We start from the raw sequence: 15,140 nt of genomic DNA, 5'->3' as shown, positions 1-15,140 counted from the left end.
TCCAGTCTGTCTGGATGAGGCCCAGGGTTCTGCCCTTTTTAACTTTGCATCCCCAAGCCCTGATCTGGGCTCGGAAGGCCACCACTGGCTCACTGTCTCGGGGATGGGGAAGATGTGCTTGAAGGGGTGGGGTTGTGGTGAGCCAGCAATTCACCAGCTGGATGGGCTGCAGATGGTGTGTCCTCCCGGGCTGCCCCATCCACAGTGTGGGTGGGACCTGGGGGTCTTCAATGAGCTCCTCCTGACCCACAAGGAAGGGCAGTGGGTCTGAGGTCTGAGCAGATGACTCCTGGAGGCCAAGGCTCCTATAGAGCGAGCATCCATGTGTGAAGGCCATGGGCAGCCTCCACCTGGTGGGGTCATGACAGCTCCACGCTGGAGAGCAGCTGCTGGGGCGGAGAGTGGAGGGAGACGGTGAATCAACCCCGAGTCGGCTGGAGCCAAACCAAGTGTAAATTCCTGTAACGGAGCCTCATCCACAGCAGGGCTCTCTTAGTGGGCAGAGAGGGAGGAGGACCACCCCACCCCACCCCCATCCAGTGCTCACCCCATCCTGGGAACGCTGGGGCTCCTGCTGACCTGGTCTCGGTCTTTGGACAAAGAGTTTTGTTTTCTAAAGGAAAGGTCGGAGCACGTGGGCAGCTGCCTCTGTCTCCTGACCAGTGGATGTTCCCAGACTCCAGTTCTGGGTTTCAGGAGGCTGGGCTATAGCTTCTCGGTTTGTGACTCAGAACTGTGGCACTTTCTCTGCACTTCCAACTCCGCCCTCAGCTCTCTCATCCTGAGTTCTCTCCTGAGAAGTTCAAGCAGGTGTTCATTGATTAAGATTTCTCAAAGGTGTGCAGTTTTCCCACCACCCTAATTTCTGCCTTTTAAGACTATAAGACTAGTGGATCTGAGCGTGCCTGTGGAATAGACTGTGGGGTTGGGGATGTGACAGGGGTCCCTCCCAACGTCCCCCTGATCCGACCACAGAGGGGCCCCTTCTCTACTGGCTTTTGACCTGTGGGGTCAGAACTTTCCAGACACCCCCCCCCCATCTGATGACCTTCTCTCTTTACTTGTGTTTCCTAGGAGCGGGTGGAGTATCTCTTTCTCATCATTTTTACTGTGGAAGCATTTTTAAAAGTCATAGCCTACGGACTCCTCTTTCACCCCAATGCTTACCTCCGCAACGGCTGGAACTTACTAGACTTTATCATCGTGGTTGTCGGGTGAGTACGAACTCCCACACCGCCAGCCACCTCGGCCCCTTCCCTTCCGCACATACCTGCGTCTTTTTGCTTTGGTCACAAGGGCCCTGGGCTTCAGGCCAGACCAAAGGATTTATTTAAAATCCCTCTGGATTCAGACTTTCTGCAAAGGGAGGGGAGCTGTTACCTGGAATAGTCCGGTGCTACTCCCACCTGCATGCCCATACCTGCACACACACACACACACACACACACACACACACACACAGGTGAATCGAGGGTTTCTGCTGGAGTCCAGGGTCCTCTCTGCAGCCAAGGAGAAGCCTCAATTTTAGGTCTTTTATTCCATCTCCAGCCTCACCTGGCCTGTGTTCCTGGACGCCTCCCCCGCGGTGAGGCAGAGCAGGTGTGTTTGGGCTGGACGTGACCCTGCAGCCACTGTGAGGGAGGGGTGGCTGGCACACGGGGGCCAAGACCCCTACCTGCAACTGAGGGTCCTCACTCAGTGGCTGCCCGGGACTGATGGACGAGAGGAAAACAGGACTAGGAAGGGCCAGGGGATGGGACCAGACGCACTTCTCGGGAGAAGAGTAGGGGAGCAGTGTAGGAGAAGGACGGGCACCACCTACGCTCAGAAGCAGAGCAGCGCCAGCATCTGCAGGAAGCCTTGGGGCTGTGATCTCCTTGTCTGGGCGTCAGTAACTTTGGGGAAGGGTCTTTGTCAAATGTTGGTACAAACAAACCCGCACGCACTGCTGGAGATGCAGGTACTGTTGACCAAGCTCCTGCCACTCGTCCATCCATGCAGGGCAGGGTCCCCACGCCTTGGGGCTGACCTGGTGCTACGTCAAACCCACCTGGCGCTCATGCCCTCTCCAGCCCCACAGCCTCCGGGGTCAGGTCCGCGTGCCAATGGGCTCTTATCTAGGGGACCATTCCATCCTAACCCGGGGTGGATGCTGCTTTGGTGGCTTCCCCAGAGAACACCCTGCTCGGAGCCCATGGGCATCTGGCCTCTCCCGCAGGAAGCGACGAAGCAAGTCAGGGCCACGTGGGAGCGAGACCCTGTCTCCGGGAGTCTGGATGGCTTCTTGCAAGTGTCTGAGCGGTGTTAGGGTTTTCACCGCTGTGCTTTCTGCCTGGCTGATGCGTGACGCACTTTGCAGTAACATAAGGGACACTGGAGACACGAGGGACATGGAAGCTCCTGAGCTGTTAGCCACATGTGGATGTTGGGTAAGGAAGCAGCTCTACAAGAGGTCCTGTTCACACTGGGCGAACAGAGTGACCAACGAGTGCCTTGAACTGACTCAGCAAACCATGGCGAAGGTCTTTAGGGCGGTTGTTCCTCACGCATCTGCATCCTTTTCAATTCAGCGTCTTCCTTGAGCCCTGAGTCTCCTGGGAACCTTTCACACTCGCAGGAAGAGCCCAGGACTGAGACACGGTGCTTCTGGGGCCAGCAGAGGAGAGAGGCCTCGCAGGGAGGGGAGCTGTGTCTTCTCCCGTCTGCAGGATGGACTGGCCTTGGTCTGTGCCACGTTCTGCCCCATCCACGGCCTTCACCTGTGCGTGGGGTGGGGGCAGGAGACACGGGCAGACCTTGGACAGGGCCCCTGCTGCGTCTCTGCTTGTGTGGACTCTGCTCCTCCTGCAGAGTGGACGGCTCACGGGTCAGCCCAGATCCCAATCCCATCTGCCCAGGCCAGGCTGTCAGACTGAGGAAGGGAGAGAGGCATCCAGACTTGGCACCCTTGCAGAAGTGCCTCCAGCTGACTTCACAACACGGAGGCCACGACGCCAGCCCCGGCCCACCTGTGGTCCACCTATGGTCCATGAAGGCCCTCTGTCTTTTTCCCACTGATCGCACACTTAGGACCTGGTTTCTCCTCCCCGAGTTGCTAAGTCTTCAGGGTTCTCCATCCAGTCTCGATCTTGGCCCATCCTTCTAACTCAAAATGTGGCACACGCCTCTCACGAAGGGCATGGCCCAATCACCTCTCTTTTGCCATGCCCACCCCCCACTCCCCCCCTTCCCAACCCTTTACCTGGATGTGCCCACCCCACCACGTGCCCCATTCCTTTTGGAAGTGGACGTGGAAGTATCTCCTAGAAACAGTGGGGACACAGCTGCTGAACCTCAGAGTCTCTGTGAGCTACACCCCCCCACCTCCACCAGGTGCCTGTGGAGCCTTCCCCACCCCTTCCCACCCAGGAGCCCTCCCCACCCTCTGCCCCACCCAGCAGCCCTCCCTGCCCCCACTGGGCATCCTGGAGCCCTCAGTAGATGCACCCACTCTGACCATCTACTCCAGCCTCAAGGGTCTTCACTGTGTCTCCAACTCCCTTCCAGTATGGGCCCTGCCTCTCAGCTCACGGGCCCTCCAGAGACTGTTGTCCAGTCTTGAATGTTGGGCTAAGGAACTGACAGGCACACTCCGGGGGGGGAACTCCTGGAGATAGCCCCCCACAAGCATCCTCATGTGCTCCCAGCCCTGGATGGCGGGGAGCATGAAGCAGTGTTTTCGCCTCCACGGTGTCTGAATGAGGAGCAGCACACGGCCTCCGTGAGCGGACACCTTCCAGACCCAGTCCCAAACTTTCTCCCCCTTCAGGGTTGACAAAGGGGAAGGCTGTTCAGTCTCCAATTCCCTCCGTGAATAATATTTGTGGACATCTTGTACATCAATAAGCGTGTTCCTTTCTTCCAGGAAATTCTAGGCACCAAATCTGGTTTAGATTGGGGATGTTGTTCAACAGACATGCAGACTGTTTTCCTCAGTTTCAGTAGAAAGAAGACTTCTCTGTGGAGAAAGGACCCGGCTCCCCCCAACCCTGGCCACCCCTGCCTGGATCACAGGCGTCGCCAGCTAACATGGGGAACCGTCCAGCTGCCAAGCTGGGGTGAAGGAACCCTAGAGCAGGAAGGATGTCAGACTTGGTCCGGGCAACTCGTCAGAACTTCTGGCTGCAGCCCCCACTGTGCAGACAGCCTACTCAGGGCCCCCAAGCACAAAACAGACCGAAGGGAAGCCGCTCATGCCCCGTCTCACCGCCCTCTCTTGAACGCGCGTCTGTCAACCTTGTCCCCATCAGTCCACCAGACACACCTGCTGCCAGGGTCCCGGGGGGCCCTGCGGCTTCCAAGCCAGTCTCCCATCCTTGTACCTGAGGCACTGCGTCAATTTCCGTAGGACCCTTTGTTTCTGCCAAGGTTCAGGTCAAAGACAGAGGCTTGTCAGGCGGGAATGTGGTTCCCGGGCACACAAGCCTGGACATCGTGGGGGGCAGAGGGCACCGAGGAGGGACGGGCCCTGGCAGCAGCCCCCGCCTGCCTGACGCTCTGCCCACACTGCTGATGCCAGAAAACCCAGCTTGATGCCGGCACCGGGCTGCCAGGGCCTCAGTCAGACCTCTCTGGGCAAACGGGACCTGCCTTGAGGTACCATCATCTGATGAGAGTCAGACCCTCCAGCACACCCAGACTTTCCTGACTGGAGCCACCTGCAAATCCCACTGCCTGGCATCCCTGGAGAAGTTGGAGCCCCGCCAGGCAAGCAGGACATCCTGATGTTCCCTCTCTCCTTCTATTCCAGGCTTTTCAGCGCAATCTTAGAGCAAGCGACCAAAGCCGATGGAGCCAACGCCCTGGGAGGGAAGGGTGCTGGATTCGACGTGAAGGCGCTGAGGGCGTTCCGTGTGCTGCGGCCCCTGCGATTGGTGTCCGGGGTCCCGAGTAAGTAGCTCATCCGTTCAGCCATGTGACCTCTCCACTGTTCCTGCTCATCCATCCTGAGTTGCCAAGGAATCTGGTTTCCTATAAATGGAGGGTTTCCTTGAATGGGTCCCTTTGCTGTAAAGACCCCAGCTCTGATGTGAGTCCATTAAAACCCACCATGGCTCCTGCTCACGTGCCCCCTGGCTGAGACAGCTGCACAGAGAAGAGCCTGTGGCCATCTGCGTAGCCCGGCCCCCACCCCAGGCCCCCTGGGCTGGGAATTCAAACACATTTGCAGCAGAAGAGCAGAGAGCTAATCCCCCAGGCTCTCAGGGCACAGAGCTGACAGGATTATCTCTACCGTCTGTATTTTTTTTTAAAGAACAATCAGAAAAGCATCAGTGGATGTTCAAAAAGTCCCATTTTGCCACCTCTCCCAACCTCTCCTCCTTTCATGTCACGTGGGGTGTCTCCAGCCTCAGAAGCCCTATTTTTGGACCTGCCGCCTATTGAAGCGAGAGCTAGCTTTCCCTGAGGGTGGAGGGTGCTGGCCTGAGTTGGGCAGATGGGCGTGGGAGAGACTGTCCATCAGGGGATGGGCCAGGGTCGGCTCCCCATCCCCGATCCTGCAGGAACCCCCTACCCCACCCCGTTGCAGAGCAGCCCCCAGCCCTGCACACAGAAGGTCGGGCTCCCAGCATCCACTCCAGCAAAGCCCAGCCCAACCTGCTGCAGGCTCAGTCCACTTTCTGAGAAGTCCTTCCACTCCTTGTTCACTGGTGGTCCCTGAACCTAAGATAGGATGTAGGTGCTGGGATGTGTCACAATACTCTCAGCTTCTGGCCTCTAACTTGAGGCAGAGGGGGTCCCCAAACCAGGCTGCAGCCAGACTAGCTTGGAGATGGGGCCAGGCCAGGAAGGCAGGGGGGGGGGCTCTGCGCCCCCCCACCTTTACACCTGCATTGCCACCAACCTGGTGACGTTGTCCTGCTCAGCAGGTGAAACCTGCCTGGATGCAAAATTGTGGGGACACGGGGACCTTGTATTAACCTGTCCAGTTCCTGCCGCACCTGCACACAATGGTGGGAACATCCCCTAGAGTAATTGAACTGGCCACAGTGGGGGACCAGGTTCGTGACTCAGACCAGCTCTCCCCGCCACATGCACAACTTCCTGTAAGGAGTTCCAAGCATGTAACCCCCAATGTCTTCAACAATTTACCCTCGTACCTGCCTCTGCAGTTACCTTGTAAGCCCCTGGAAGCCCAGACATGCCCCACACTCTCTGACGCCTGCACGGTGCCTGTCCCGTCTCTACTCAGGGCGGGGGCACTCCCTAGATGGGCGATGGCAGGAGTGGGGGACCCTGGGCAGTGGTGGCCTGTGTTAACTCAGAGGGAGTGTAGATGTGGTAAGCAGATTTCCTCTGCCTGGCCTTAACCACTGGCACTAGGAATGGAAAGTGTACCTGACGGCTGAGACCCAAGATCTTTTAGCAAAGCTGAAATTATGGGGTTTTCATGGTCGATCAGCCATCACTCAATAGGCCAAGCTCAGGGAATGAGAAGGCGGGTGACAGTGAGTCTGTCACAGGACTCGCGTGGCAGGACTTCCATCTGGATGCCCCCCGGCTGGCCTCAGCCCCGTGGTGTCCACAGAAACGGCACCTTCTCAGGGGCCTGTCCTACTGCTGTGTCCTCCATCCATCTCTGCTTTCTTCCCCTGCTTCACCCTCCACCCTCTTCCCTGGTTTATTTACTTCACACCCCTCACCTCATGAGAACAACCAGGTTTTATATCATTCACTACTATATTCTTGTCACCCACTATTGTCTACAAAACGCCAGGTCAGTCTTTGTGGGGGGACTGGCCCCTCGTGGCCGAGCACAGGCTCCATGTGGTGGGGGCAGAATCCTAACACCCCCAAATGACACCAGGGCTAAAGACCTTCCTTCCTGGGCACCTTCTTTAGTGTTTCTGAAGGGCTTTTTCTTCTGTGTTATTCGATCTTCATGGCAACTGTGCACTGTGTAGCTGAACACGCAGGTGCTGTTTCTATGGCAAATATGCTGACTGGGTGGTTTGCGGGACCTGAAAGCCCGCGCCCACGAAGTTACCGTTACTCTCTGTGTCCATACATGTATTAAATGCCATGGAATCTCAGGATCACATATACGGAGGGTGAGAGATGGTGGTGAGGGTACAAGCCCATGAGTCATTTATTAATTTGTTCAACAAAACCCACTGAGTACCTACTTCATAGAGGGCTTTTCTAGCCTCACAACAGATACAGAGGTGAGTCAGACATTAAGTGTGTTCTCAGAGAGACTGAAGTGTCAAAGAAAAAATGTTCTTAGAAATGATGGTGTAGAGCAAAAATAGAGATGTGCAAAAAAAAAAAAAGCAGATGAGTTCTGCGGCCAGTGTGCTCTGGGGGACTCCATACTCTGGGGAGTGCAGATAGTGATCAGGAGAGACTTCCTGGAGGAGGTGGCACTCCTTGGAGGAGGAGGAGAGGCCTTGAAGGGTAGGTAAGGAGGGGCATCTGGGACCTCAGGACGAAGAGGTAGGATAACTGTGGCCCTGGAGACAGGCACAAGGAGGCGGAGGATCAGGGGTGGGTCTTGCTGTGGGTGTAGAAATCAGGACACTCTCAGGACATGCTGTGTAGCTGAGGCTTGTCCACTCTGCTCCAGGCATGCTGCAGTGGAGTCTGATGGATAAGTTACTATCAGTGACACAAGGGACCAAACCAGGGAAGTCGTGACTATTTATGCTCTGCCTGAAGAAGCTTAAAAATTTATAGGAACCAAGAAACTTAACCTGTTTACTGAGATGCGCAGACTCCCCCAGGAGGAAAATGTCCCTTTTCGATTTGAGCACAAAACGCAGGTGGTGACAGATGTCCGGGTTACCACCTGCTAAATGCAGAGTTGGGTGTCTGAGTCAGGATCTTGGCCTCCAAGAGCTTCATTGGTGGGTTGGTCGGCCCAGTGGTCCAGGAAGATAGGGCTTTAGCCCTAATTTACAGGCAGGCATATGCAGCCCAAGTGTTTCTCCCAGAGCCATGAATGGAGATGGACTCAGGCCGTTTTCAACGGCAGGGTCATCCCCTACAGCAAACCGGCCTCTGCCACTGGGGGAGACACAACTGGCCACAGGTGCCCACCTGGCTCTTGAGACGGGCACAAGTGATACTTCAGGTGTTGGTGCATTTGCCTTTCAATGGTCCCTGAGCCCTGGCCACATGGGCTGAGGAGAAGTGGTCCTCTTCTCCCTGAGGGCCTCAGGAGAGTGGGAGCACGAAGGGCCTGCAGTGCGGACACCAGGGAGCTGAGTCTGGTCAGCGATGTGACCTGCCCTTTAATCTCTGACCTGCAGTTTTCACCCTGGGAAACAAGAGGTTTAAATTGTCTCAGCCCTGAAATTCTGAGCAGTATCGTCCTGTGCCTCAGTGACAGAGAACAGCAGTGAGCTGAGAACTTCTCTGGAATCACTAATTCTAGGCTGAGTCCCAGGCAGGGAATGACCTTTGGGGGCTCCCATCATGACGGCCATCAGTCCAGACAGGGCAGTTCCCCAAACCCTGGCCTTGTGCCCAGGACTGCGGTGGATGGTGTCAGTCACACTGGAGACAGAGCTTCCTAAAGTCCAGAAGCCCTGTCATTGATTCTCTTTAATGCCTGGCCCTTCTGTGGAAATCCCAAACCTGAAATTACAGCCAGCAGTAAGGTGACTGTCACCTGATTTAAAATAATGGTCATAGTAAAGGCCACTAACACTTACAAGTGACCCATAAATGCTGGAAAGAAAAATGAGGGGAGCGGAGATGAAGACACAGTGAAGTCAGTGTCCCATGAAGTGATCGATTTGAAGAACATGAGCCCAAACACCTGTGACACCGGGTCCGTTCCCTCTGGCTAGCTCCAGATGATGAGTGGCCACGGATGCCGGCATTGAGGTCCCACTCCTTAGGCTTAAGTCCCCGGAGCCACACCTGTAAGCTGTGTGCCTCTGCGTCCTGATTGATCAATAATGGGGGTTAAAATTGCACTTATATCAAGGAGCGGTTGTGAGGATTAAATACTCAAGGGCTTGCAGAGCATTTATAATTGTGGTCAGTGTGTAAGATGCATTAGGAAATTTTAGCTCCTGGTATTTCTATGGGTCCAACTCCCTGTCTGCTGAACTCAGGCTCCAAATGGGACCAATGAAAGGAACAGGATACTTCCATACTTAACTTTTTAAAATCCACTTTATTGAAGCATTATTTATGTTCAATAAAACTCACACATGTTAAATGTACAATCACAAATGTAAGAGCCTTAGCATAGTACACTTTCACTAACACAACTCTCTCCCCTGTGTGAGCCTTATACATTTTCTACTTCTTGTTCAGTTGCCAAGTTATGTCTGACTCTTCACAGCCCCATGGACTGCAATACACCAGGCTTCCATGTCCTTCACTATCTCCTGAAGTTTGCCCGAGTTAGTGTCCATTTAATCGGTGATGGCACCCAACCATCTCATCTTCTACTTACATGAGCATTATAAACCCCACCCTGTGTTAATATTTCCTGCTTTAGTAAGTTGTCTTTTAAGTAAATTATGAGAAAAATTAAAAATGTAAAAGCTTTTATATTTGCCCACCTATTTACCATTTCTGAGATTGTCTAATCCTTTCTGTAGATCTGCATTTCCTTCTGGTGTCATTTCCCGTCACTCTGAAGGATATGTCTATGGTATTTCTGTGAAAGAGGTCTGCTGCTGATGAATTATCTCCGTTTTCATTATCTGAAGGTGTCTTCAGCCCTTCCTCTTCTTGAAGAATATTTCCACTGGATATATAATTCTTGGTTGACAGCTTTTTCTTCCATGTTAGAGATGTTGTTCCACTTTCTCTTGGTCTCAGTTTTCTCTGAGTCACTGATATTCTCACCATGGTTCCCTGTATATATGTTTCTTCTTTCTTGACTGTTTCTAGATTTTCTCTCTATCTTTGGTTTTCAGCACTGGACTGTGAAGGGCTTCACTGTATATTTGCTCTGCTTAGAGTTGTCTGAGCAGCTCAGATTCATCCATAAATTGGATGTCAACAAGTTTGGGAAGTTTGTGACCATTATTTCCTCAAATATTTTCCCTCACTCCAATCTCACTCGTCTGTGTCTGTAACTCCAATTATACTTATGTTTGGCCATTTTCTGTTATCTCATTGGTCTCTGAGGCTTTCTTTGGTTTTCTTCAGTCTTTTTCTGTGTCCACAGGTTGAAATTTTTCTATCAATTTTTCTTCCAGTTCATTACTTTTCCCTCTTCTACTTCCATCTTCATTAAGCCTATTTAATGAGTCATAGAATCTCCATTTGGTTCCTTTTTATAGTTTCCATTTATCTGTGAAATTCCCTCTCTGTTCCCTCTTTAGAACCATATACTCCTTTCATCCTCTTAATATATTGTCCTTTAACTCTTTAAACAGTCTTCAATTTGTTCTAAAATCTTTGTCTGCTAAATCCAACATCTGAGCAATCTCATTTTCAATCCCCTCTGACTGTTTTTTTCTGGGCTATGTGTCACATTTTTCCATTTCTTTATGTATCTGGTGGTTTTGTTCTGAACACTGGAATCATGAGTCATATGTTGTAAAGACCTGGATTCATCCACCTTCCTAAGAGTGTTGACCCTTCAGCAGACAGTTCAGTTACTGGCAGCCCTGCCATGAACTTGTAGTTCTGCACTTGTTGGTCAATATCAGGCAAAAGCCCAGGCTCCTCACTTCCCAACTCGTTTCCCCTTCAGGTCTTGTCACAATTGAGTGTGATCTTGTCAGGATGTGTTGAGAGGGCATCTTACTCCAGGGTAAGGTCCTGGCTCCTAAGATGTACCCTTTCTGATGATTCAGTTGATTGCTTAGGGTCTTAATGAAATATTAACTTGATTTTTCCACTCTGGCAAGAGCATGGACACACAGGGGACCCCTACACAAACTTCTGGGGCCCCTGTCTGCCTTGGTGTCTCCTTTCTTCTGTCCCACCAGAGCTGCCCAGATTCTCAGACCAGTGGGACTGCAGTAGTGTGTCTGCTCTTTCCACTGCAGTCAGGAAACTATTCCCAGTCAGAGAACCAGAGTGATTACTGTTTTCACCTCCAAGTTTCCATTCTCTCAGGGATCACAAGCCTGAGATACTTCATGTCCACTTGTGGGAAACAGTTGCCTCTTATATTTTTGTCCAGTTTTTTAATAATTATGGTGAAAGGGCTCATCTGGTACCAGTTCCTCCTTTTGGAAATGGAAGTGCACTTGACTTTTAAATCATAAAATGAATAGCTAGAATGTTATCATATGTAAATCATATATGTTATATAAGCTATATATATATTATTTCTGACATAATATAATACTATATTATATTTACAAGGTATATATTAATTTATTTTTCACACATTTATTGAAGACTTACTGTGTATAAGCAATAGTAGTGGTTGAAGGAAGGAAAAGGTATTAGAATCTTTCTTAAGATATTTGGAAAATAACAACCCATCAAAATTTAGAGCCAAAGACAGCTTTCTCATCTAATATCCTCATGTTAACAATGTTGAAACCTAGACCCAAGAAATTAACATGACTGTCAATGTCACACAGCTATTAGTGGAGGAGAGAAAATAGCCTAGCATTTGGTTTCCAGTAAGGCTGAAATCTCTAAAACAAAACCACTAAGCATATGTTTGGAGATTTTCCCCCTATAGAAAATCTGATCCATGCCAAGATCTCTATTGATTCATTAGTGATTTGAGCCAAATGGGAAATAAGTCAGTCTACAATCCTAAGAACATACATAGAAAGGTTAATTCATGCTGTTAGTTCATGACAACCATAAGCTGTCAGCAATAAACAGGCCTGGTTCTTTATTAAACTCCACATAAAGGACAGCTAGGAAGAAGCTGTGGGTTGCCTGGTGCAATGGTGTTTGATGGGAGAAGAGTTAGTGAGCTCTCTTCAGGGCTCCCTAGGGATCCATCCAACCTGATAACTCAACAATGAGTATATCTCACTTGCCACCAAAGTCTTGGAGACACTTCAGTTTTCCCGAAACCCACATCTTCTACACCTTTCTGAGAGAAGAAGCAACCATAGCCCAACCATGATTTCCCCCTTGTTTAATCCTGTTATCAAGCATGTCACTCCACACACAGCCAGTCTCTAGGAACTTCACTCCAAAAAGCCCTGTCCAGGGTCCAGCACTAGGAGAATTTGACTGTCAGAGATTTCCCAACCCTTTAGAATACATCCATATAGTCAAAGATTTCCCCAGTGACCTGGTTCTGGGATGGAGGAAGTAAGGAAACCTATAATGAGGGGACCTCCCCAGGGAGTTTCTTCCTGAGGAAGCACAGGTCACTTTTGCTTTCTGAAGTGGCAGGCGGGGTCATTTGGATTAACTGTCCTGCTGGGGACAATTAGAAATTGTTGGGCAAAATACTCTAAATCTTCTCTTTTCTAAAACTTGGAAAAGATGCCTGACAAAAACAAATAGGAATCATCTCTGGAGAAAGATAACATCATCAGAGTTCTCCAAATTTTCTGAAAGATCAGTTTTGCAAAAATAGAGTCTAGCCCAAACTACAAAATAACTAGGTCCACAATGAGACAAGACAATGTGAATGAAAAGGAGAAGAAGCTATAAACAATGGAAACAGACACACATGGGATCTGGATATTGGAATTATCAGATATTGACTTGAAAATAACCACATTTACTGTATGCAAAGAGATCAGAGACAAGGTCAGTGATTTTCCAGAGAATCAGAAAATATGGAATTGAATGAATGTAAGATTTAGAAATGAAGAATACGGTAGCAAATATGAAAATGCAGTTAATTGATTGAAAGATTTGGCAGACGGAAAAAGGAATTATTGAATTGTGGTGAACTCAGAGGGAAATCTGGAGAATAAAGCACAGAGAATCAAAAGAATGGAAAATACAGAGAATGTGAAAGATTAGGGAATAAATGCTGAATTTTGTGATTTTTTTTTATTTTTTATATAATTTTGGATGGGCTGTTTCAAGAGTTTTTTTTTTTAATTTTATTTTATTTTTTGGTCACTTGCCATGCAGCATGCAGGATCCTAGTTCCCCAGCCAGGGTTTGAACCTATGCCACCTGCACTGGGAGCACGGAGTCTTAACTGCTTAACCACCAGAGTGGTTTTTTTCTACATTTACTGATAGACTCAGGATTTTGTTTACTAACATGGTGAAGTACATTTTAACTTGTTATTGAAGTATAATATAGTGGTTAAACTTGATGGAGGAGGAGCTACTACCTGGAGGAGCATGATCGAGGCTTCACAGAACTGGCGATGTTCCATTCCTTGATTGGAGTGACAGTTACATGGCTTCATTTTGTGATAAATTGTACATGGTAACATCTTTCTGTTTTATACTTTTCTATTTGTATATCTCACAATTTTTCCCCAAAATGTTTAAAACGGAAGAAAAAGTGCAGGCCCAGGCATCTGTCACTGGCAGGTGCCAAGAGAAGCCTGCATTGTAGGTTTCCTGTGGCAGAGACAGTCATCACCTGCAGGAAGGCAGCATATACAGGGCAGCAAATCTTGATCCAGTCACTTCCCATTGATCAGTGTTGTCATGAGAGATTCACTTTTGAGAAGGATCTTGAGGCCCCATGTGGGGCCACCACCTGCCTCGGCACGCGGTCAGAATTTCATAAGGAGCATTGGCTGATTTTGCACAGACAGCAGCTGATAGTGGAGAGTCTGCAGTCCAGTTGGCTTGTTTCTTTTATTTTAATTCTATTTTATTTCATTTTTGGTTGTGTGGGCTCTTCCCTGGGGCATGTGCGATCTTAGTTCCCCAACCAGGGATTGAACCCACGTCCGCTGCATTACAAGGTGCGTTCTTAACCACTGGACAACCAGGGAAGTCCCCAAGTTGGCTTGGTTTTTAACTCCAGCTCCAGGTGTGTCGTTTTGGAAGAGTCATCACTGTTACCCAAGCCTCAGCTCATTTATCTTGCTCAAGACGGAGATTCAGTGAAATGATGTGTGTAGAGCACTTAGCATGGTGCTCAGCACAAGCTGGGTCCTCAGGAAACTGGAGCTATTTCTGTAGCCTCCATTTAGCCATATTTACTTTCTCTTAATATCAGAATTTTTAAAATAGCTTTCCTTTGAGCTCCTCTTTCCAGCTCATTTTTCTAATACAAACAATTCAACGTGAAGGTTGATATTTTAATTACTCTTATAGTTTGTAATTTATTAGGCAGCAGAGGACCCACTATCCCTCTTCCAGGTCAAAACCCTCCTTTCACGCTTACTGAAGCACTTGTGGGATGCAGAAATTTATTAAGATGGAAAGGTTAAATTAAAAGTAAATGAAAATCTCTAATGAGTAAAGACATTTTAATAAGAACATGCAAAAAAATAATGAAGCTAGAGACTGAAGGGAGCCATCCATGCAAGAGCTCTTCCTTCCTTCATCAGGCACCCTTGAACCTCTGGGTGACAGGCTTACCCCTTAACCCAAGAGAGAACTATTGCCTCTCTAGTTCTAAATCTATTTGCTTTTGAAAGCCACTAACCATATTAGGCCATTAAAAAGTGTCCATTGCTTCATTAGCCAAGTGAAGCCACAAAACGTGATCTGTGAGATTCATCATGGCTCCAGTTTCTAGCTAGTACAAACTTGTTGCTGTAGATCAGAAATAAGGCCAGTCATCTCAGCTTGATGTTGATGTTGATGGTGACTATGGTGATGATGATGATGATGGTGATGACAGTGATATTAAAGGTGATGATGACAGTGATGATGATGGTGGTGGTGATGATGGTGATGTTGATGCTGATGGTGGTGATGATGATAATGGTGATGATGGTGATAATATTGAAGGTGATGATGGTGATATTAAAGGTGATGATGATGATGATGATATTGAAGGTGATGATGGTGATAATATTGAAGGTGGTGATGACGATATTAAAGGTGATGATGACAGTGATGATGTGATGATAATGATACTGAAAGTCATGATGATGATGGTGGTGATGGTGATGATACTGTAGATGACGATGGTGATAATGATGGTGATGATGGTGATGATGATGATATTAAAGGTGATGATGACAGTGATGATGGTGCTGATATTGATCATGATGGTGATGATGGTGAAGATGAGGATGATAACAATGATGATGATGATGTTGGCTTAGATGA

The 15,140-nt window shown here is 49.2% G+C and overlaps 1 protein-coding gene across 6 annotated transcripts in view; it reads left to right on the top strand.

Moving 5' to 3' along the window:
- Positions 1-15,140, top strand: part of CACNA1C (calcium voltage-gated channel subunit alpha1 C) — a 379,681-nt gene that overhangs the window by 235,257 nt on the left and 129,284 nt on the right. For all 6 annotated transcript variants that reach the window (XM_061124633.1, XM_061124631.1, XM_061124634.1 and 3 more), the window contains exons 4-5: positions 1,075-1,214; positions 4,790-4,929. In XM_061124633.1, the coding sequence (XP_060980616.1) occupies positions 1,075-1,214; positions 4,790-4,929 (280 nt within the window). The remainder of the gene's footprint in view (positions 1-1,074; positions 1,215-4,789; positions 4,930-15,140) is intronic.

The sequence above is a fragment of the Dama dama genome, chromosome 22 (genome assembly GCF_033118175.1).
Source record: "Dama dama isolate Ldn47 chromosome 22, ASM3311817v1, whole genome shotgun sequence".
In the NCBI taxonomy this organism is placed as follows: Eukaryota; Metazoa; Chordata; class Mammalia; order Artiodactyla; family Cervidae; genus Dama; species Dama dama.
The sequence above is the reverse complement of the archived record's forward strand: the minus strand, read 5'-3'. Positions and strand labels throughout refer to the sequence as shown.